At 42.3% G+C, this 22,401-nt stretch overlaps 2 protein-coding genes across 2 annotated transcripts; both read left to right on the forward strand.

Annotated features, from left to right (window-relative positions):
* Positions 1-822: 822 nt before the first annotated feature.
* On the forward strand, positions 823-7,889 carry NT5C1B (5'-nucleotidase, cytosolic IB). The gene is made up of 6 exons (XM_036380352.2): positions 823-1,006; positions 1,114-1,281; positions 3,964-4,093; positions 4,571-4,693; positions 5,360-5,544; positions 6,539-7,889. The coding sequence occupies exons 1-6, from the start codon at positions 881-883 to the stop codon at positions 6,875-6,877; spliced, it is 1,071 nt and encodes a 356-aa protein (XP_036236245.1). The 5' UTR covers positions 823-880; the 3' UTR covers positions 6,878-7,889.
* Positions 7,890-12,056: 4,167 nt separating this feature from the next.
* RDH14 (retinol dehydrogenase 14) lies at positions 12,057-17,165 on the forward strand. Its single transcript, XM_036380353.2, has 2 exons — positions 12,057-12,425; positions 15,671-17,165. Exons 1-2 carry the CDS (start codon positions 12,078-12,080, stop codon positions 16,286-16,288), a joined length of 966 nt encoding a protein of 321 aa, XP_036236246.1. The 5' UTR covers positions 12,057-12,077; the 3' UTR covers positions 16,289-17,165.
* The last annotated feature ends 5,236 nt before the right edge of the window (positions 17,166-22,401 follow it).

Below are 22,401 nucleotides of genomic sequence, written 5' to 3' on the forward strand. Positions count from 1 at the left end.
ATAGATATCACTATGGGTCTGCTGTGCCATATCCTGTACTGGCTTAAGAGAAAATCCGATTCCTTCTTCACTTTCCACTCTCTCCTGCAGCTTATCAGTGCGGAAATCTTTGCTGTGGATTAGACGGTGATCTGCAGATGCAGACATGACCATTTCAGACAGCTGTATGAGTATTAGATGCTGCCCATAGCTCTGTGTGGGACTCTGGATTTAGGATCACCGCAACCTCATGCCAGAATAACATGTTTTGTGGGTGTGAACACACTCTCAGCAACACTACCCAAACTGCTGTTTCCTGAAGGTATTTTCTATGTGGCATAAAGGACCCAAGGCCACAGACATCGACCCCATTTTGATTACTAAAACATACTATATAAGATCTCCTGGGAATTTGTTGCAGTTAACATTAAATCAATTAAGCCACTGCAGTTAAATAAAACACGTCTAATGCTGCAGGTACACTGAGGGCTGCCGGCTGCTGCCTGACACCCAGCAGCCGCGGGCACCGCTCCCCCGAGCACCGCGGAGGGCAGCGGCCGGGGTCAGCGTGTGTCGAAGGGGCCGCCGCAGGTGCCGTGAGGGCGGCGGGGAAGGGCCGCAGCTCCGGCTCCCGCGCACCCCACGACCCCGCCGTGAGGGGAAACGCTGCGGGCGGGCTGCGCCTCGGGCTCTGAGGGGCGAGGGGGGTCGCTGGGGCCAGGGCCAGCACTGCTCCGCTCCGGCGGAGGGCCGGGAGCGCTCCGGGCCGCGTCCCCAGGCGTGCACAGCGCCAGGGAGAGGCAGCGCCGGTGCCTTCCCCGCCTGGCCGGGGCGGGGCAGGGGGGCGGCCGCTGCCGCCGCTTCCCGGTCGCTCGCTACGGCCCCGGCCGCGCGAGGAACCATGAGCGGCTCCGGCCCGGAGGAGCCCAGCCAGGCGTCGGAGGAGGACCGGCAGCAGGAGGCCGAGCAGGACTGGGCGGCGGCCAAGGCTTTCTACGACAATCTGGTTACCCAGAGGCCCCGGCCGGTGAGTGCGGGCGGACCGGGGGTCCGGAGCGCGGGGGTCCGGGGGGAAGGCTGGGGGCCCGGGGGCTGAGGGCCGCGGGCCGGCGCTAACTTGCGCTCGCTCCGCAGCCCAAGCCCCAGAACGCCATCACGGTGGCCGTGTCCTCCCGAGCCCTCTTCAACCTGGTCGAGGAGCAGCGTATCTACGTAGAGCAGGGCGTGGAGAAGTACGTGGAGTACCAGCAGAAAAACGAGAACATCATCCTCAAGCCCGGACCGGCGTTCTACTTCGTCAAGGTAGCCAGGAGACGGCCCGGAGCGGGTGGCCCGGCGGGGCGGGAGAGGGTGTGGGGTGCGGCGGGACACGGAGGATGCTGCGAGGCCAAATTTCGGGAAGAGGAGGAGCCCGAAGCCTCCTTCAGCGGAGATAATCCTGCCTCGGGGAGATGCTTTTGGGAGTTGTTCTCCCAACGCCGAGCTCGTCGCGGCGGGGCAGCCCGGGCGCATTCCCCGCATCTCTCTGGGCACCCTGGTCCCGTGGCCACCGCTTCTCTCCTCTCTCCCATTCCCTCTCCTCCTCTCCTGCCCTCCCCTCCCGCCGGCTCTAATGCCGAATGCCTGCGGCAGAGCACGTACTGCTCTCGTCACCGGGACCGGAATGGTACCCTCAGCATCCCGGTTTGTATCCCGGCTCACAGCACCACATCCCAGGTGTGGGTAAGGAGCAGCCTGCTTTTTCTGCTGGACATGGGGCATACGAAGCGCCTCTCCTTTTAAGATCATTTCATTCAAGATAAGCCACAAATTTTTGTGTTTAACTTTGTCACAACCTCCTCCTCCCCAAAACCACCCAAAAGCAAAACTCAGTTCCCCTCCCCACCTCAAAAAAAAAACCCAAAAACCAAACCAAACCGAACCAAAACCAAACAAAAAAAACCAAAACAAAACACCCAAACAAGCACAAAAAAAAAAAAAAACAAAAAAAAAAAACAACAAAAAAAACCCACCAAAGCAAAATCAAACCCAAACAGTGTTGATTTTAATTTATTTTGGTCAGCTTTAATTTTTCCTTGCTTTTGTTGTCACACCCTGGAAATTGTTCTTGAGGACCAGCAAAAGAAATGGACTCCCCACTTCTGAGTAAGGGTTTAAGAAGAGCTGAAATGGAATATTTTACTTTCATTGCACAAGAAAAGAGAAATGGCCAAGGAAAACACCCTGCAGAATGGAAAGCAAGTAAAATTACAGAAAAGTGAAAAAACTGGAAAAGATATATGTTTTTGAAGAGCTCAGGTTTTAGTAGGACTGTATTGAAAAACACTGTCTACAGAGTTAGTTTTATGTCCATTGAGAACTGTTTGCTGATCTGTACCACAACAATTTTAGAAAATTAATGAAATCATAACTAGAAATCATACTTGCTGATATCAGAGTTGTGGCAGAACATTTCAGGTTTTAAAAGTAGATTTTCATTACTTCAGTTTTGGTCTCAGGAATTTAAAACATTTTCTTCATTACTAACTTTATGAACAGACACAGTGGAAAAATTACTTATGTCAATACCCATGCTCCTGTAAATATAAGATAGCTATTAGTAGCATTAATGACACAAGCACTGTAAAGGTATTTCTAACATAAAAGTGTGGCCATAAAATAATGCACAGTGTACACTAGTGAGGGCAGACTGACTTGGGAATTTACTGCATCTTTTCCTATGTGTAGCAGCCCTGCCAGCACAGTCAGTTTTTAAGATTAGAGTTCAGTGTCAAATTTACTTGGAGTATAATAATGATTTGACTCTTTAGGTGCTCATACTTTGGAAATCAGAGCTGTTAGCTATGCCCAGCCCAATGCCCCTTGACCACTGTTCCCTTCTGATACATATTTTTGTTTGAATTCTTTATATTGCTTAGTCACAGGAATCATTAGGCTAAAGAACTGTGGCTTTGTTGAGTCATCCTTTCTACTGGAGACAAAGAACGCAAAAAAGAAAGAATGTATTTTTCTTTGGATTCCCTTATTGAAATGTTTAAGCTACTAACTTAAAAGTATTATATCTTATGCTTGTAGTACAGGCCAGTGTCCTTAGACTGCAAAGTATAAAGACACTGGACAAAAAAATTGAATCCCCTCCTCCACTCACCCTTATTCTCTAAAAATTTAATAAATTGACTGTGTTGTAGAGTATTAACAATAGAAGTGAGTTATGACCACATACTAAGATTTTTTTCTAGGCCTTACACCAGGCTCTAACTTAGAATTTTCCTAAGCACAGTCCCATAATAACATTGCTTTTAAAAGTGAGATTTCCAGAATTTAATTATGAAATCTGTGTTTTAGTTCTAAACAACTGGCCTGACTTTTTAAAGCACCTTAATAAAAATCACTCTATCTTGCATTCATTTGATGATTCATTATTGATTTTGTTTCTGTAGTCCCAAAGAATTTCATTCAAGGGTCAAGATGACATTCTAAATAGGAGAACAGATGGATACAGAGAGAGATGAGCAGATGAAAGGTCAAGGAAATAAAAATGCCAGACTGTGGGTATGACATGTTGGCCAATTATCTTAGAAGAGATCTCATATCAAAATCTGTCTCATTCATTGCTGCAATTACAAACTCTCAAGCTAATCATGTTGACATGTGATTTTGTACTCATTACTTAAGGATGGTTTTTGATGCCTGATGACCTGAACTGTGTCAGTAAATCAGTAAAAGTAAATTCCATAACTCAAAAAAAAAAACCAAAAAAACCCAAAGAAACAAAAAAAAGAAAAAAATTTACTTGCTTCCCTTCAAATGAACCCAAATCAAATGGTTGCTGGGGGTAGAAAAGCAGAAAGGAGTAAAAGAAGTTCAGCAAGTCAAACTATCAGGTATTTTACACCCTTCTTCAAGACAATCCTATCACTAAAAGTACAGTGACTAAGAAGGGAGGCACACTGGGCTGTTGACTTCCACATTTTCAATCTGCAGGCACTGGAGCATGTCAATACCCGGCTTCTTGAGCTGTATCCTGATGATGAAGAACGGTTTGATATTGTCCTGATGACTAATAACCATGCTCAAGTGGGAGTGAGGCTCATAAACAGCATCAATCACTATGGTAAATAAAATAATTACTGATGTGTAGAATTGCCAGCTGTTACGTAATAATATGAATTAATTTTGTTCTCCTTTTCTGACTTTGGGAAATGAGGCTTTTTGGATATTTATTTTTGAGTGTCAGCATAAATGAAATAATATTAGACAGAATTTGATCCAGTGCTCTAGATTTGTCAGGTGTGAACCATAACTTCTGAGAAGTCCTTAAACTTTTTCATATTTGGTATCTATGCTCCCTACACATACATCTTCACAGCAGTTACTCTGCTGTCATAGAGGGAATTTTTTCCCCTAAATTCTCAATGAGGATGAGCTGATCAAACATTGTAATTATTTGAAGTTGTGTAACTTGTTGAAATTAAAAGGAATGTATTTTTTTAAGTTTACTGTAAGCTAGGCTACTGCACCTTTTCATAGGTTCCTTTTACAGGTTTGTAGTGTCAAGGCAGAGCCACACCTTGTGCTCTTCTTACTTCAGGCTTAACAATTGAACGTTTCTGTATGACGGGAGGAGAGAGCCCCATTGGTTACCTGACTGCGTACCTCACGAACCTGTACCTCTCAGCAGATTCTGACAAAGTGCAGGAAGCTATAGAAGCAGGTTTGAATTGACTTCCTTTTGCTATCTGTTGATATCTTTTGTTATCTGTTGAGCTTGTTCAAAAATTATATACATTGTGTGTCTCACAGAAAGTAGTTTGCTTTATCAAATGGAGAAAGTCACTATTTTGTGTGGTGCAAGCTTATCACTTACTTTTACTCAAACAAATAAAATCGGTTGATACAGTTCTTCTTTGATTCTTTAGCCTGCTGATAGTGACAACTTACACTCTACAGCTTTGTCTTCTCCCCTTCAAAAAGAAACAAGACTCCCACCTCTATTTAACTTCTGTTTTAATAGCATCATCTTTTTGATACAACTTAAAAAAGCAACTTCTGTGTCCCATTTTTGTTAAAAAGTAACAAATACTTTGATTGGGTGGTATCCTTGGGATTTCCTGCTTTTCTCTCATTTGCAGCACAGCTTGGGAAGCAGTTTTATATAGTCTTATGTGAAAGCAGAAGGAAGTATGTCCAAGAAGTTTTGGCAGTGGATGGCTTCCATGCATTTGTGTTACAGAACAGCCACCTCTAATTAGCTTTTGTGTTTGGATGTGCTCACCATATACAAGGGTCACCAGCAATAAGTTGTTGGAACCAAACTGCTGATGGTTTCATGAGTGACTCTGTAGGACATGCTAACCGAGGGTCTCTGATCCATTTTCAGGCATTGCATCAGCTACGATGTTCACTGCTAACAAAGATGTTGTTTACTCGGATACACAGCTAAGGGTGGCTTTTGATGGGGATGCTGTTATCTTTTCTGATGAATCAGAACAGATTTTCAAAGAGCAAGGATTAGATCGATTTTTTGAACATGAACAGCTGAATGAAAATAAGCCTCTTGCACAGGTTTGTATTTCTCTAATTTCTTTTTTAAAGAGAGTTTCCAAATGATCTGATGACTTTCATTTCTCCCTTTCCCCAGTGTGGATATGTTCTTTGTGAAAGCTGATGCCCCTATTCATTTCCTTCTTCAAAGATAATCTTTAAAATGCATGTTTCACATAAAAGAGGCCACCATTACAGTCATTTTACCAGGCCATCATTGCAGTCCTCTCTCATTTCTCTGAGAGAACTGCATATATTAGACAGTGACTTACAGTTGTCTTTTAATAGTATCATTAGAAAAAGAAATATTTGTACTGATTTCCCTCTTTTTTTTTTTATCAGAGTGTAGGTAATGTTAATTTCAAAAAGTGAGATATTCTGGTTATTAAAACAAGATAATATCTGCTTATTCCCAAGCAGAGCTATGCCATTTGTCTAAAACCACAAATATTTTAACATTAGCTTAAACTGAAAGACCAATTCTGCTATTGTTAAAAATAGTGTAAATTCAGAGTAAAAGCTTTATTTATGAAAGTACTGGACAGTGCAATATATTGCAATTTGAATAAAATTGTCATTTGTTTCTATTAATTGGAGTGTAGTATAGTCATTAGTCTGGAAAGACTTCATTGATGGCTTTGTACTTAGGTCTTGTACTGTTTTTTGTGCAGGAAAAAAATTACAGTTCATAGCAAAAAGAGTTCCATGTTTTCAATGAACATTTTATTAAAGACTATAATTAAAAATTATTATTGTAAGAGATCTTGTAAGCCTTAGTGAGAATTACTTTCCCACTGATCCTACCATGTAGTGTTATGGTTTTAACTTTTTGCCAATTTGTGCATTCCTAGTGAGGGTGCAGACCCATTTGGAGATGTTACATAGAGAATTTGTGGAGGAGCACAGCACTGGGAAAAGGAATTCTGTGTGTAACTGGAAGTTTGGAAGAAAGCAAAAGAATTCTTTTGGAAACTGTGGACATATACTAAATATGCTTCTGGTATTTCGTACTCAGGGTCCTTTGAAGGGTTTTCTGGAAGACCTGGGGAAGCTCCAGAAGAAGTTCTATGCAAAAAATGAACGACTAAATTGTCCTATAAGGACCTACCTGGTCACAGCCAGAAGCGCAGCGAGCTCTGGAGCCAGAGTGCTGAAGACTCTCCGTAGCTGGGGTCTGGAGATTGATGAGGCGCTTTTCCTAGCAGGAGCACCGAAAGGACCAATCCTGGTGAAAATCCGCCCTCACATTTTTTTTGATGACCAGATGTTCCACATTGAAGGAGCACAGAAATTAGGCGCCATAGCCGCACATGTCCCCTATGGCATTGCTCAGAAGTACCAAAAATCTACATGACTGGAGGGTGCCATTACGGATAAGGTTCTTAACTCAGCCAGCCTCTAATCCACCAATAATTACATCTGAAAACCTCTACATTTGTGTATTGTGAGCCCTGTGTCTAAAGATTTAACTTCTGGCTAGAACAGCCTTTAAAGGAAGTTTTTTTAATATTGGTAAGTTTTTAATAGAGTTATTTTAATATAGTTCTTAAAGAGTTTAGATTTTTTTTACCTGACTGTATCTTAACATTGTGGTTTTGATATTAAGAGATTTGTACTGGTTTTATAGCTTGAGACATATTCTGAAAGACAGAACAGTTATATTTTATCTAAAAAATTGTTGACAGGTTATTTATAAGAAAATTCATGATGCAATGCTGGTTCTTGACAGTTATTTCTGAAGTTCTCAAAAGCACAGTTTACATGTAACTGTTTACCTGTTGGTGGTTTGCTGGTTAAACATGAGTTCAGTAGGTCTGTCACCACACAGTTTTGGCTTCTAGTAAAATATTAGTGCATTTGGTTGTGTTTGCACATATTTTTCTAAATTGTTTTCTTATCTTAATAAAGCTGGCTTTACAGAACATTGTCATTTTTCTATGTAGAGGTTTTAGCATAATTTCCTAGGCAGAGTTTGTGTAATCAGAATGTTCCTGATTTTTGGAACCAGAAGTGACCACTTTCAGTCTAATCTGAGAGCTAGTGGTCTCACCTTGACCCAACTTCCTTCCCAAAACTGGGTAGAAGTCTGAGATGCTGTGAGTATCTTGGCTGGGACGAAGGCTGAAGCTTTAGAGCCCACCTCCATAATAGCAGATAATCTACCTGGAAATAATACTTTTGATGGAACTACTTTCTTCTTAACTAGATTTCCTTAGGATTTACAACTATTCTGTGATCTGTGTGAACTCAATTTGGCAACTTCTGATGAGTTTCCAGGGGACAGGTGCCTGTTGCTGCATGACTTCATATTTACACCATAGGTCTATTCTCTTTCTTTTATAATAAATTCCTGTATCTCATTGTTATCCTTGTAACTAAGTGATCTCCAAATGACACCACTAACATCTGTCAGGTGGTGTTTGTTCTCTTTCTCTCCCTCGTGGAACAACTGTCCTGTTTTATTATTTATTGTTGTCATATATTCATACCAGAAGAGACAAAACCGAAGAATGTGCTTTGCAGTGGGAGTAGAAATGGTGAATCAAGCTTGTCATGATCTGTGGTTCCTGGGGGAATTCAGCCCAGAATCTCACGTTAGCCTCTGAAAGTTTGGTCTCCTCTGTCCAGATGAACTGTCCTAGTATTATAGAAAGCTCCACTGCATCAATTATGGTTTCCCTCCCAGGAACATAGGCAATCATTTTAATGTTCTGGGTCCAAGCCACAAAGTTCTTTGGAAGCAAAGGCAAAAGCCTTGATCCTGCATGAAACACAAATAGAGTTGGAAAGGTTTTCAAGTGTTCACACCAGTATGTGATATCGATGGGATGCACTGCAGTTTTCTGGTGTACTTGGAGCTTCGTATGTGCTAAAGGCTTGGTGCCCAAAACATATCACATTTCCCAGCCTAGCCAGGAGGTGAGGAAGACATGAATTAACTGAGGCCTGGTCATTGTCTGCCAGGATGGGATAGAGTTACCAAATGGAGATTATGAAAAATGTTATTAGCAGATGTTTTTATGTGAGACATCAGACTCCACAAGGAATTCAAAAATATTCCTTAGCTGTGGAAAATAAATTGTGTGTGTACCACAAAAGCATGGCTGCAAATTTCAGAAAGACCAGTCCTGCCTTTTTGAAGCAGAACATGTATTATCTGGTTTTCATCCATGCATTGTTAGAGCTGTAGAGGTTGGGTGCAGGAAATAAAACTGGCATTTGACTCCCACTGAACAATTACATCTTGATAATGAGAAGGTTAATGGAATCCCTATAGGAGTGCAGAGGTGAGTCTCATACCTGCAGGGCAAGCATGCAAATCAGGGAATAAATTGGAAGCTGAGTCATGTGTTCTATTATGTTTACCTTTATTTCCAACAAACCATCCATGTACAGCAAGAATGAAACCTACTAGCCAGGACACTGGAGCTTCCAAGTCTTTTCTTGATCTGTGCACACACAGTACTAGGGGACTCCCTCTTGCAGTGTCCTCCTGACAGCACTAAGGCATGTGTAAAAAGAGTTCACAAATCTACTATTCTAGTAGAATTTACATTCTTAGTCACAGAATTCAAGTTGACATTAAAGTTCAGAAGCTGATGTTAAGGCACACACTTTTCCTAAATTAGTTGAGCAAAATGCCCTTAGATGTTTCAGATCATACACTGTCTTTTGATTGTCAGGCAACTGTCCCCAGGCTCAATGGCTGCTTCTCTGCATATCCAGCTGGCAGCATGGTGGGGCAGTGGAGCCTACTAGTTCATGCAAGTACCTTCCAGACTAATCTGGATGTTTGGGGAGAATCAGCTTGCCAAGCAGCCTCTGCCTGTTAAAATTATTTTCTTCTGCTCCAAGGCACAGCTTGGCTAGTGGACCGAAATAATCTTTTTGAAGAAAATTCTGTGAAGTGGGGTGGGAGCTGAGGGAAAGTGTTTTCTATTTTTGTAGACATAGAAGAGAATTGTCTCTTAATAGCATTCCAATCCACAACACAAAACAAACAAGCAAACAACAGCCACAAAACTCAACAAAAAATGTCTTGCTTCTCACGCTTATCAGGCTACCATGAGTTTATGCCCTTGTAACCCTAAGCCAGTCACAATTAAAACAGCAGAAATATTTTTCAGTAGGGGAATAGAGAGAACTGTCCTTTATCAGCCTGTTTACAACACTGGAAGACAGACTCATGAAAAGGAAACTGTCGTCCTAGACAAAATCTGGGGGAGGATTAGTAATAACACAGATGGATTGTATAGAAACAGAATTCCATCAGGGAAACCCAGTTCTTGTTCCCTTAGTTTCCAGGTTCCTGCACCGCATAAGAGTCCAGGAAAGACAGTAAGACAAATGGGAAGATCGCCAACTGCTACCAATCCCTGTGGAGAAAAATGTTATAAATAGGATTCTGAAGGTGTCTTCAGATTTTTGTTTTACAGAACATATTCTCAGAGTGTGTTAGATATTTCCCACCAGTTACCGAGTCATCATAAACCCATATTCTCAGTTCCTTCCCATCTTTAAGACACCCTTTTAATTTCCAGGCTAGCATCTGAAGGAGCCAAGATATAAAGTATTTCAGATCAAAAAATTGGAGATGGTCATCATCACATACCTTCCAACATGCGTCCTGGACTGTTGTCTGTTCTGAGGAGGTGGGATTCAGAGGGCTCCAACATTCTTTGGAGGCTCCTCAGGTACCTCCTCAGACTCCTCTGCCAGATCCTGTAACCTGCACTGGCTGCAGTATTGCTAAACACAACTTTGAGTGCAATAGAGGGGTACAGACATCTGTGGAGCAGGTCAATGTCAGAAGAAATAATTTCCAGTTTTCATGCTCAGTATCTGGGACTAACATCTGGATGGACACTCCATTCCTGCCTACATGAGCACTCTGATCACCACAAGCTCCTTAGTACAATGCTCCTTGCACTGAAGGCTGGACTGACTGACAAACACAGGCAGTGCCCTCAGGTCAGTGCCCTCTCCAACACATCTGCAGCCTTCTAACTAGGAGCACCAGAGATGACTGGAGAGTCCTCACAGCCAGGTGATGAACAGCAGATTCTTTAGCTCCCACCAGGACGATTTCTTACAGAATGAATCTGTTCCTCTAACAGGGCATTTCCTGGTTCTCCTATTTTGACATCTCTTTGGCAACTACTCTTCCTTCCTCACGGTCCTTGACTGGGTGTGGCTGCAACACCTCCCAGTACATGTTTACTATGAAAAAAATATATGAAGAATACCCCAACGTGGCTCTTACACCACGTTAAAAATTCACATATCATCCACAGATGCAATGGTGTGGCCTGGCTAAAATACCCTATGATGTAACCATGAGGCTCACAAAGGAGTGAAGAACCACAAATGAAGAAAGTGTTTTCTGTAGTGAAGACAAAGACAGAAGAGATTTGTCAACAAATCTGGAGTGTTTAGATGGTATGCTGCCTATACAGCCCTTAAACTGCCTGAGAAGTGTGAGAGTCAGAGAAGACATGGTAAGGGTACTTCCAGAAGAATCTGCTGTTTCTGCTGCTGTAACATGAGTTGAGGTCAGCCTCAGAACTGACTGCAGCCATGTGACAGCCTGCAGGTAGCACCAACATGTGACAGTTACGGGGAGCTTTTATTGCAAATGGTTGTCATGTCCAGACAAGCCACAAGAAACCTGATTAAAGGCTCATGGGTTTCCTCTTGGTTTCTTAGTCATATCCCCAAACATGCCAGGTCTTGATTCAGGACAGACATGCTCCTTATCAGCCAAGTCAAACTTGTTCCTTGTCTCCCTGTATTCTTCTGCTTGCTGGCCTCTAGTTCCTCATCACAAACGTCTCTTAATTTATGTTGTTCTGTCTTCTTTGACTCTTATCTTATTCCTAAATCTGCAATGAAATCCAGTATACTGTGTTTTTAGGGCGTTTTTTTCTGGGTTTTTTGTTTGTTTGTTTAGTCAGTTGTTTTTGTTGTTGTTGTTGGGATTTTTCTTTTTGTTTGTTTTGTTTTAACCGACCTTGCTCTTGATCAAAATTCAGTTACCTTTTAATTCTCTCTCTGTACATTTCTACTACTGACTCTTCCATGGCTAGGGTGAAAAGGACTTTGAGTGGGTGAACCGCAGTGGCCACTCCTGCCTTCCTGAATGGGTTCATGCTGCCCTGGTTGGGACCATCAAGGTCTGGGATTAATAACAGTGCCTAGAAACACGACATGAAGTCGATGGCTGAAAACAGATTTTGGGTTAAGGATTCAAAACAAACTTGGCAGAGCTGAGGGGCACCAACTAAAGAGGTTCAATCAGCCTCCTACGTGTGCCGATACTCGCACCCTACACTTGTGTCCGTTGAACCCCATTAGGTTTGTCTCCGCCCAGCTACGCAGCCCAGGGCGGTCCCGCGGAAGGGCAGCGGAGCCCTCAGACCTTGCAGCCCCGCCCGGCCCCGCCCCGTCAGGGCCGCGCTGCGGGCACCGGGCCCGGCCCGAGTAGCGCGCAGGCTCCCGAGCCGCTCCGGGACCACAAGCCCCAGCAGGCCCCGCGCGGCCCGGCCAGGCCCGGCATGGCCGCGGCGCTGCCGGCGCTGGTGCTGGGCGGGGGGCTGCTGGTGGCCGCCTGGCGCTGGCTGCGGGGCGCGGCGCGGCCCGGGCGCGGGGGCTCCATGCGGGGCAAGACCGTCATCATCACCGGCGCCAACAGCGGGCTAGGCCGGGCGGCGGCGGCCGAGCTGCTGCGGATGCGGGCCCGCGTCATCATGGGCTGCCGCGACCGGGCGCGGGCCGAGCGGGCGGCCCGCGAGATCCGGGCCGAGGTGGGCGAGCGGGCGGACGGCGGGGGCGAGCTGGTGGTGCGGGAGCTGGACCTGGCCTCGCTGCGCTCCGTGCGCGCCTTCTGCCACCGCGTCCTGCAGGTACGGCCGGGCCCGCGGATCCCCGTCCTCGCTGCCCCAGCCCGGAGAGGGCACGGCCGGCACGGCTGGGCGGTGCTGGTGGCGGTCTCTGGGCTCCCTGGTGGCGCCCGGGTTTCCGTGTGGGTTGGACGAGGCAGTCCCTGCTGCCAGCAGCGCGCTCGGGGGCTGGGGAAGTCGCTGAGGTCACCTCAGGGTGAAGAGGGTGTAAGCAAACTGGCCGTGAATTAGCTCCTGGAAGCATGAACTTCGTTATAGTTTGGTCTGTTTTAGTTTAAAATATTCTAGATCTTTTCTGTTCTGGGAAGGCAATGCTTGTTTCTAGATGAGATAAGTTATTTTTCTTATTTTCTCTCTGAATTAATTAGCTTAACCTTTGTTGGTTTAAATTAGTGTTACAGCTCAGCTTTGCCACCAGAAAAATAAAAGTTGCCAGGTGCACTGCTGACATGCTCCAGACATCTTTCTGCTGCCTCCTTAGGTTGTATCGCCGCAAGGATTTAAATCTCTCACCCACCATCAGCAGAATCTAGTCAATAGACAGTTTTGAATATGTAAAATTTTTGCAGATTCCATAAAAACCTGAGTTTAAGGAGAATGAGGACATCCAGACTTTGCCTGACAGAAATGCCACTAGATTTATAGAGCAGAGGGAAGCACTGTTGGAGGCATTATTTCATTCCCACCAAAAGCAGCTTTTGGGACTTTGATCTCACCACATCTAGCTACTCAAGTCAGGAGACATGAAGTCATGGGAAGCCAGGCTTAATAAGTTTTGTTGCTGCTCAGGGATTCGTCAAGTACTTTAAAGATGCTCAGACCCTGTTGTAAGAGGGGAAGAAAACAGGGACTATATTGTATTAATTTTAAAACTGCTTTTATAAAAGTTAAGTGTCAAGTTTTAAGTTGTCTAGTGGGACACTTTGTAATCTGTATATATATATATATGAATCCAGTGATAAGGTCTAATCTTGTTTCAATGCTGTGGGAAAACCTGCATACATGAAAGGATATAAAATTTGTGTAATAAGCACACAGCAAAAAAAAAAGAGACATACTGTTTAACTTTTAGGAATTTTATCTTTTATAGTATAAAGTATCAGAGTGGCTCTTAAGTGAGAAATAGATAAAGAAAAGAGTGTGCTATCTTCAGAGTATTACTGATGCCTGCATTATAACTTGAATGCACTTGAATGACAAGGGATGCAGGCTCAAGAGATACTTTCAAGAACTTTTCCACCCAAGTATATGTTATTTACCTTCCCTATTTTTTTGAGTCCTTTTTGGAGCTGTTATTTTGGGATTAGTTTGGGGGTTCTTGTGGTTTTTCGTTTGACATAAAGAAGATAAAAACATCATCAGGATGGAGAGACAGTGTACTCCCACTGCTTAGCCTTATTTGTGGGAGCTTTACTTTGCATGACTGAAAGTGATTATATCTCTCACTCCTTAGTCTCACTGAAAAAAAGTAAAGACACAGATGTTGGAGGGTTCCATGGGAAAATAGAGGAAGTGAAAGTGAGCTTAAAGGCTGCAGGAAATATCACTGCCCATCAAAGCAATGTTTTGTGCATTTTGTGCATTCTGCTGCCCTTGGTTGTAATAGCTGCCTTCTTGGCATTGATCACACACCTCTAGGTTATTACATGTAGGAATTTCACAGAATAGCACATACGGAGGTCTTGCCTTCTTGAAGTGTTAAGTCTTGCAAAATAAATCCTCCAGTCAGATGTTTTTCTCTAAAGAAGAAAGGAGAATCACTTCAGTGAGCCATTCTGCAGTCAGTACTTCTTCCCTCCTGTCCTGATTTAGTGATAGTGACTGACCATTGTGTCCCTTTGGGTGAAGATGAGAACTGAGTTTGGTGCTCTTTGGATCATGTCTTTGGGACCCAGTTATATGAAACACTGAGCAGCCACAAGTTCCACGGAAATCAGTCTGAGATTGAAGTACTTGAAGTTTTGAGTGATCAGATGCCAGCACCTTTAACTGAATGCCAAGTGCAGATTTGGGGTTTGCTCTTTGTATCTTTGCTGCTAATGGCAGTGAAATAAAAGGGGAAAGGATGCAGAATTCATTTATGAGGTTCTCTATTTTTATCATCAAAATGGTCCAAGATTGTCTCAGCTTGTCTTCCAGTCCCTGAGTTAGGTTTAAAGAATTAAAGGCAAAGAAAACTCCCAGTGCTCTTAGAGAAAATTAGTACCTTTGCCTCTGATTCATGCAAGCATAAATTGTTCTTTCACAATCTTTTGTCAGAGGTGGGTAAGAGTGTTGGAATTCAGAGCTTATTTATGCAGCTTACTTTAACTTGGGTTTTTTATTTTTTTTTAAATTACAGTTTTTGGTAAATTGGAGAGCTCTTAATTTTTGAGTGGATTCTGGAGCATGAAGTGCATGATGCATATCTAAGTTATCAATGCCATCTCTCTGTTAATTACTTATATTTTCTGATCCTGGAGAGTGTGACATATATCCTTGAGTCTGATTTTTACCAACCTGAACCAGAACAGTGATCCATCAAATCTCATGTGCCATGCACCTCATAGAGCCTCAGTTCCTTAGTTCCTGAGTAGAACTATTGGACTCGAATTATGTGAAACATGTTACTTTTCTGTAAGTCCTGCTCCATAGTTCTCACCCAGAAGCAGAGTGATAGGTACTGGTTTTAAAGTAAGACAAGTTTAAAATCATGAAAACATTTGGAGAGTTTTTCATATCATCCTAGTGAGATGATGGGTCTATAGTGTAATGGTTCCTCTTCAGCCCTGAGGTGAATTCCTTGTGCTCCATGCTTGCGTGTTGCACGCTAGATCCCTCTGCTATAGCAGAGATTTGCCATAAATTAATGTGTGTCCTCTTGCAGTTCAAAAGACAGGTTGCTTTTTAAAGGGGAAAAAAATGCAGCACAAAGGTAATTTATCACTGAATTGCTGTAGAAAAGGCTGCTCTTGGAGAAGCCGATGGTTGAGTTATTTGCCTGCATTAGAAGTTGATAAAGATCTGCTCTCAGCTACTTGCATCCTACCGGGATCAAGTGCACAGTTTAGTGGTAGTTCAACTTAAACATGTTTTGTTTTTTTTTTTCCAGCAATGCTTTAAGAGAATTTCAGAAAGTTACAATTCAGAAAACTACAAATTAAATTATTCTGTTTTTGACAGTGCCCAATGAGAAATTTTGAAGCCTAATAATGTTATATATGGGAGTTCTAAACCTGAATGATTTTTTTTTTCTTTCTTCTTTAAAGGAAGAGTCAAGGCTGGATGTTCTGATAAATAATGCAGGGATATTCCAGTGTCCATACATGAAGACAGAGGATGGTTTTGAGATGCAATTTGGTGTAAACCACTTGGGCCACTTCTTGCTCACCAACCTTCTTCTGGGCCTTCTCAAAAATTCTGCCCCAAGCAGAATTGTTGTAGTGTCCTCAAAGCTTTACAAATATGGAGAGATCAACTTTGAAGACTTGAACAGTGAAATAAGCTACAACAAAAGCTTTTGTTACAGCCGAAGTAAACTGGCCAACATCTTATTTGCCAGGGAGCTGGCCCGTCGGCTGGAAGGGACAGGAGTCACCGTCAACTCCCTTCATCCTGGGATTGTCAGAACAAATCTGGGCAGACATGTGAATATTCCTTTGCTGGCCAAACCTCTGTTCAACTTGGTGTCGTGGGCTTTCTTCAAAACGCCTCTGGAAGGAGCCCAGACATCTATTTATTTGGCCTCTTCTCCTGACGTCGAGGGCGTGTCAGGAAAGTATTTTGGAGACTGCAAAGAGGAAGAACTTCTTCCTAAAGCCATGGATGACTTGGTTGCAAGAAAATTGTGGGATATCAGTGAAGTGATGGTTGGCTTACTGAAGTAAGTGCCAGGGAGTGTCTGCAAAAAAGAATGCAGATAGCTATGCAGTACATTTTGGCAGCAGTGAAATTCTCACTTTAAATGCTGTGGGAATACAGAATTTTGCCCAGTAAGTATGAAATAAGAGAGTGATTTATTTTGGAACTCTATTTTGAAATGAAAGACAGTCTTCCAGAGACACAAGCATTCAGAGAAATTTTTAAAAAAATTGTGAGTGTGAATATAATTTCTGGTTAAATCTGCTTAGAAACTCGTGTTTTGCAAATAAAAATTAAGCAGAAGTTTGTTTTGCAATATATAAGCATATTTGTCAATACATATCTTGTTGGACAATGCAGGGTACTGATGGTGAAACACTTCTCCAAAAAATTGTTTGAAAATAAGTCTTAATAATAGTCATCTTTTTTTTGAGCCATCACAATGACAAATGGAATTAAGAGTTTTCCTGATATCTTGCACTGTAATTGTTGAGGCCTCTGAGTGCCTTTCAAAGGCTTGTCAGCCCCATGGTTCAGTGAACAAAATTGTTGAGCCATGCTGAGTTTTCTGTGAAGCACAAAGTCAGCTATTTTGTGATGTTGCTGCTGTTCAGTGTGTAAGTACACTTGATTGTGCAAATTGTATTTTTATTTTCACGTGTGTTGAACTTGCAGTTTCTTGAAACCTTGGGTTTCATTGAAAGGGTAGTTGCAAAATGTATAATGGTCTTGATAGGGCTTTGCATGGCATGAACTGTGTAAGATCTCATGCAAATTAGACCGAAGAGAATAAGCTGCTCAGTGTGTTTGGCTTGACTGATGGCACTTTAACTCAGTAATGAGGTTCCATAAATGTCTCATACAGCTGACTGAGTATTCTTTAATAAAATCTTTTAAAAAGAAGACATAGCATTCATTCTTTAATTGTGGGAGATGTGTCAGAAACCAGCAGCCTTGATAGAGTAGCCTTGTTTCAAAGCAGAACATGAAGCTGTGTTGGTTTAGGGAGCCTGTGCTGTGGGGCTGGTAGAAATAAAATGGGCTCCAATGAAACAATGAAATACACGAGTGTTGAATGAGTCTGTACTGATTTTTTTTTTTTTTTTGTTCATGTAACTTATGATTTCATATTGACATTTATGCCTTTTTGATTTGGTCTACATTATTAAAAATTTCTAGTAGTTAGGATATATAGTATGAATATGGAAGAATGGTTTAGAGTGATCTATGTTGCTATTACTCGAAGGAGAATCAATAATAAATTATATATTCAATAGTTCCTTAGTTATAAATACATCAGGTCTGCACTTCAGGTGGTGCCCTACTAATTTTTAAAAATTGTTTCTCTGATTGTTTACTTGGACTCTCAGCACACTTTAGCTTTTGCACAGTGGAGTGAACTTGATCTTGCCTTCTTTATTCCCCAGAAAGCGTCTATACTGGGTGACATGGGTGGGGCAGAAAGCAGCATTCCAGAAAATCAGAAGGCGAGCTGAAAAGCAGAGCAGGTTTGTAAAATCATGTAACAGGTTGAACTTTGCACTACTCACTGTAAGGCAAGGTGTAGAGGTGGATGTCTTTTCAAATGACACTGTGAGTGTTGAACAGAGTTCTCTAAGTGATGCAGAGGGAGTTGTGCTACACACTTAAAAAGTCCTGCTTTGATCTTCAGTGATGCATTTCACATTTTAACTTTAAACACTTGTAAATGGCTGCAGGCAGCACCTTTAGAAGGCAGCTGAAGAATGAAGACTTCATTAACTTCTCTGTAAAGAGTTACAGAGGAGCTGAGCCAAACTTGGGTTTCAATACTACTGTAGCAATGCTAAAGAAACACTACTGCATTGTTCCTCTGCTGAAATGTGTGGGCATCTTTTGCAAGGAGAGCCTTGGATGCAAAGGTGGACAGTGGAGAGGATGATTATCCTCAAAATAACTGCAGTAAAGAGCTGCATGGAAACTGCCTGAAGAGCAGAGATATATGTAAGTTTTAGACTGAATGACCTACATAGGATGTGCCCTTGCCTTCAAAAAAGCAAAGGTAGATTCATACTGAAATATGAGATGCAGAATAGGAAGTCCTAGTTGTATGCAACAGGCCATACTTCATACATCCACAATGTACTTATTTTTGTTCTTTTGAAACAGTTTTGAAATAAGAGCCATTGTCAGAAAGGGATTACATTCCTGTAATCATAACTAAATTACAGCCTCATTCTAGAGTAGACTAATCCTTAATGGACCCTTAATGGTGGATGAATATTACCTGAAAGCAATTTGAAAGGATGGATTGTTGGGTTACTTATAGAAAAATGGGCTTTTTTCAACATCTGAAATAAGTAAAATTTATCACCTTCAAGGTTGAGTGTCATTTAACTGCTGTGGACTAGAAAGCTTTGATTACTCCCTTGAGGCTGCTGTGAATGTTTCTTTTTATGATGCCTTTGTTATTCTAGTAGCATCCAGGAACTAGAGACCTCACAGGTCAACAGATCTACAAAAGCTAAGTGCAAAACCAAAGAGTCCTTATTTCAACAAACAGTTGAATGCTGACTCAGTCTGGTAAGAACCAAACCAAACATTTTGGCTAAGGAAGCCTCCTCTCCCTCTCCTCTCCTCCAATAAACTCAGGTGTATGTGTATGATTTGAGGACTGTGGGCTGCATGTCTCCTCTTGGAGCTGGTAGAGGATCAGCACCTTCACACTTGCCTCAGTGTAGCAGTGCCTCCAGAATGATGTGGCAAGCTCTATTACTGTTGTATAACCAATTTGTATTGAGAGCATGCAGCCAAAAATGTTGCATTCCAGTTGCCTTCTTTCACCATCACCACTATTTGAGCACTCGTATCTCAAACTTACTTACTATTAAATTAAAGTTTTTAAAATAAGGGTGAAAGAGGAAGGCAGTGATCTGGGATATTAGGCAAAGCCCTTGGAAATGCAGCTTTCGTTGACAGGTGTGGACACTGACAACATAGCTGGCAAGTACATTACAAATATGAAAGTACAAATACCTAATCACCTGCACTTAAGTAGATACAGTAAAGAAAGCCACAGCTGAGTTTTAGATCTCGCTGAAGTTTCTGATAAACATAAATGTTAAAAGACTTTTCAAACACAAAATGTACCTTCAGCTTTCTTAGGTAAATGGTTAGAATTTGAGTGTTGATTTTTGGGTCCATGAGCAGTGTTGGGCCAGCACTCCATACCTGTGCCCAGGGGATTTGAAAACAAGCTGGGACATGTCTAGGGCACAGTGACTCCTGAGAACATATTCCCTGCCCTTTTGCTTCTCCCAGGGAAAGTGCCTCTGATAGGTGAGAGGTGGAGAGTCACAGGAGGGCTTAACTGCCTATTTGCAGACTTTCCCCAGTGGAGCTTTTGGCCAGTGTCAGCAGTGTATCCAAGTGGCCCCATTTCTCAGTGGTCACATTTTATATGGCAACATCTCACACCAACTGCAGTCTAAAAGGCTGGGATTAGAATCAGCATTTTGAGGGGCGGTGCGTGTCTGTGTGTGTACAGACATGTGTAGGTGCAATTTAATCTCTCAGTTTAAAAGATAGTCAGGAAGAGCTGTCAGTGATGTACCAAGGAGCTGAGGTATATCAAGGAGAGTGGGTTGTCACAAGACTGTCACCTGCCACTGTGCTGCTCTGGCACATGGTGAGGCATTGGGCTGGGGATAGAGCAGTCAGGTTTGTGTTGAGCTCAAGCAGTTGAGCTGAGAGTAGGAAACATCTCTGTGTAATGGTCAAGAGAAACTTCAAGTATCTTAAGGGGAGCACTTTCTAACTGTTTCACTATAATCTATTCACCTTGGCTGTGGTGCTTTTGAAATTACCTGTAATAACCAACTTCCCTTATGGATGGACCAAGAATTTAAGAAGGAAAAATTGAAACAATTCCTTTTTTTTTTTTTTAACTTCTTTATTTTGATTCTAAATTGCAAGCCCTAGCTATCAGCCAGCTCTCCCTGCACACATGTATGCATTATAGCTGAGATTTGTGCAAGCAAGCTAAATTGAAGTTGGATGTATTCATTTTGTATGCTGCATCTGTTTAAGCCAAGGGAGACTGACTTACTTTTTAAAAAGCACTCTGAATCTGTCACCAATTTACCTTTCTTACCTTGCCACAAAGGCCAACGTCTATCCCCAGGCAAAGGGACAACTCTGCTCTTTCAGTTACTCCAGTCAACACAGTAGGCAAGCTTATAAACCCAGTGGGGGTTCTCCAGTAAAAATTCTCCATCTTAATGAAATAAATGTTCAGTTTTTCCATGATGCAATAAAACTAGAAGTATTTAAACTCTCCTCTTTTCAGCAGTTGCCTGGTTTGCCTAAGCTTGCTACTAAGTGAATGCTTCACAGGCTCCAAAGCCTGAGCCCTGTGAATGTGTGGCATGATTATGCTTTTGCTGAAAAATGTGGATAATTCCCACTTCAAACAGACTTCATTTCTTTTCACCTAAGGCTATAAACAAAATAAACAACTTGCAAGAGTCATACAAATAACTTTAAAATGGAAGGTCTGTTCCCTTTTTCACATAACTTTTTCCAAACTAATCATTTAGAGAGTAATTGACTTGCAAAACGATCCAGGAGGCCTCCACAGTTGAATTATTATTTTTGATCTGTCCCAGACTGGTGCTGCTATTTCTCATAACAGAAAATGACAGGCTCCCTCTAGACTTTTTACTTACAGCTTTAGCTACCACTAGCAGCCTCACACCTGTCGTAACTGGATTCAGATCAGAGAAATTAATTAGAAAAGTTAATTAATGCCAAATGTCCTCTGTAACATGGGGAAAGGAATGCTTCCCTAATCACCTTTTGTGAGGGAAGCCTGGCACAATGACCACCAAACAAGGTTTAGAGCCCTTTCTTTCCACATTTAAGAATGATCACTTCAGGTAATGTGGAAGAAACTTGGTTAATCTGCATAAGGAGAATATCAATAGCTTATTTGCCATGAAAGACTCAGAAGGCCATCACATGCTCGAATCATTTTATCAGGGTGCTGAGAACATGATAGCTTTTCTTATGTCTGCTTCTTGGGCAAAACAAGCAATCTGGAATCATGATCCCACTAAAAGCACTGGGAGTCAGACATCTAAATATTTTTGCTGATCTTGATCTCCTGGCTTTAGGTTTGGGCAGTAGGACCCTTACAGCCAGATGGATGATGATTGTTTTAAGCTTGATGAATGAGGCTTTATGCACTCCTGTGGATGCATGGCATTTTTAAAGGAAATAGGAGGGCGGGATGGTGGTGGCAGTAGAAGTGCTATGCATAAATTAAACATCCTGCAGCATTCTACAGAAAGGTGTGTTTTTATCCCCAAAGAAATGTCAGCTCATTGTTGCAGTTGTTGGGATGTCTGTCACCTGGACTGCAGTCTGATGATGACTGATCTTAAGATAAACTGTCTTAAGTTTATCTAAGTCCTGTTGCAACCTTCCCCACCAGGAGGTCGGTGTCCTGGGTCCTCCTAGGTCCTGGCATGACCATCACCTCTCCAAATGCCACCTGCCCTGGAGACAAGCAATGCCAGGGTCTTTCTAGATGCTTCAAGAAACAGGTCATGAACAGCATCTGCAAAACGACAGGTGACACACCTGGAGGCTCAGAACCAATGTGCACTGCATCAAGTAGTTTTGGTATCATTTTATACACTTATTTACAGAAAGAAATGCTTTCCTCAGTGTACATGGATAGATATTTTAGGCTTCAGGCTTCCCTAGAGGCCTCTATATGCAACTCTGTAGGTGTATCCCACGAGTAAAGGATAGTAAATTGAAAATTGCTTCAGTACAACCAACCCATTTGCTGCTCTGAAGGGCTGAGATCCTACAGGTCCAGTAAAAATTATTAAGAGTTCTAGTTGGCACCTCACCTGGCTTTGAACATACTTGGGAAGAGACTAGAGCTTCATTTTCCTTCAGTCTGCCCTCCTCAAAATATTCAGAGTCCTAGATGTGTCTCAGAAGAATCACCACAGATAGGGAAATAAAAATAAGATTGCTTTATGAAAGCTTTTTGTCCATAAAATTTTGCTGTCAGTGGAAAATTTTTAAAAATTCCTATTTTATATAGAAAGATGTATTATGAAATAATTGTATTAGCATAGCTAAG

This window comes from Molothrus ater, chromosome 3, assembly GCF_012460135.2.
Source record: "Molothrus ater isolate BHLD 08-10-18 breed brown headed cowbird chromosome 3, BPBGC_Mater_1.1, whole genome shotgun sequence".
Lineage (NCBI taxonomy): Eukaryota > Metazoa > Chordata > Aves > Passeriformes > Icteridae > Molothrus > Molothrus ater.

Bases quoted from the DNA above. Each gene is read 5' to 3' on its own strand.
- RDH14 (XM_036380353.2), top strand. From the start codon at position 12,078: ATGGCCGCGGCGCTGCCGGCGCTGGTGCTGGGCGGGGGGCTGCTGGTG. The intron at 12,426-15,670 runs GTACGGCCGGGC...TCTTCTTTAAAG, and splicing joins TCTGCCACCGCGTCCTGCAG to GAAGAGTCAAGGCTGGATGT.
- NT5C1B (XM_036380352.2), top strand. From the start codon at position 881: ATGAGCGGCTCCGGCCCGGAGGAGCCCAGCCAGGCGTCGGAGGAGGAC. The intron at 1,007-1,113 runs GTGAGTGCGGGC...CTCGCTCCGCAG, and splicing joins TTACCCAGAGGCCCCGGCCG to CCCAAGCCCCAGAACGCCAT. The intron at 1,282-3,963 runs GTAGCCAGGAGA...TTCAATCTGCAG, and splicing joins CGGCGTTCTACTTCGTCAAG to GCACTGGAGCATGTCAATAC.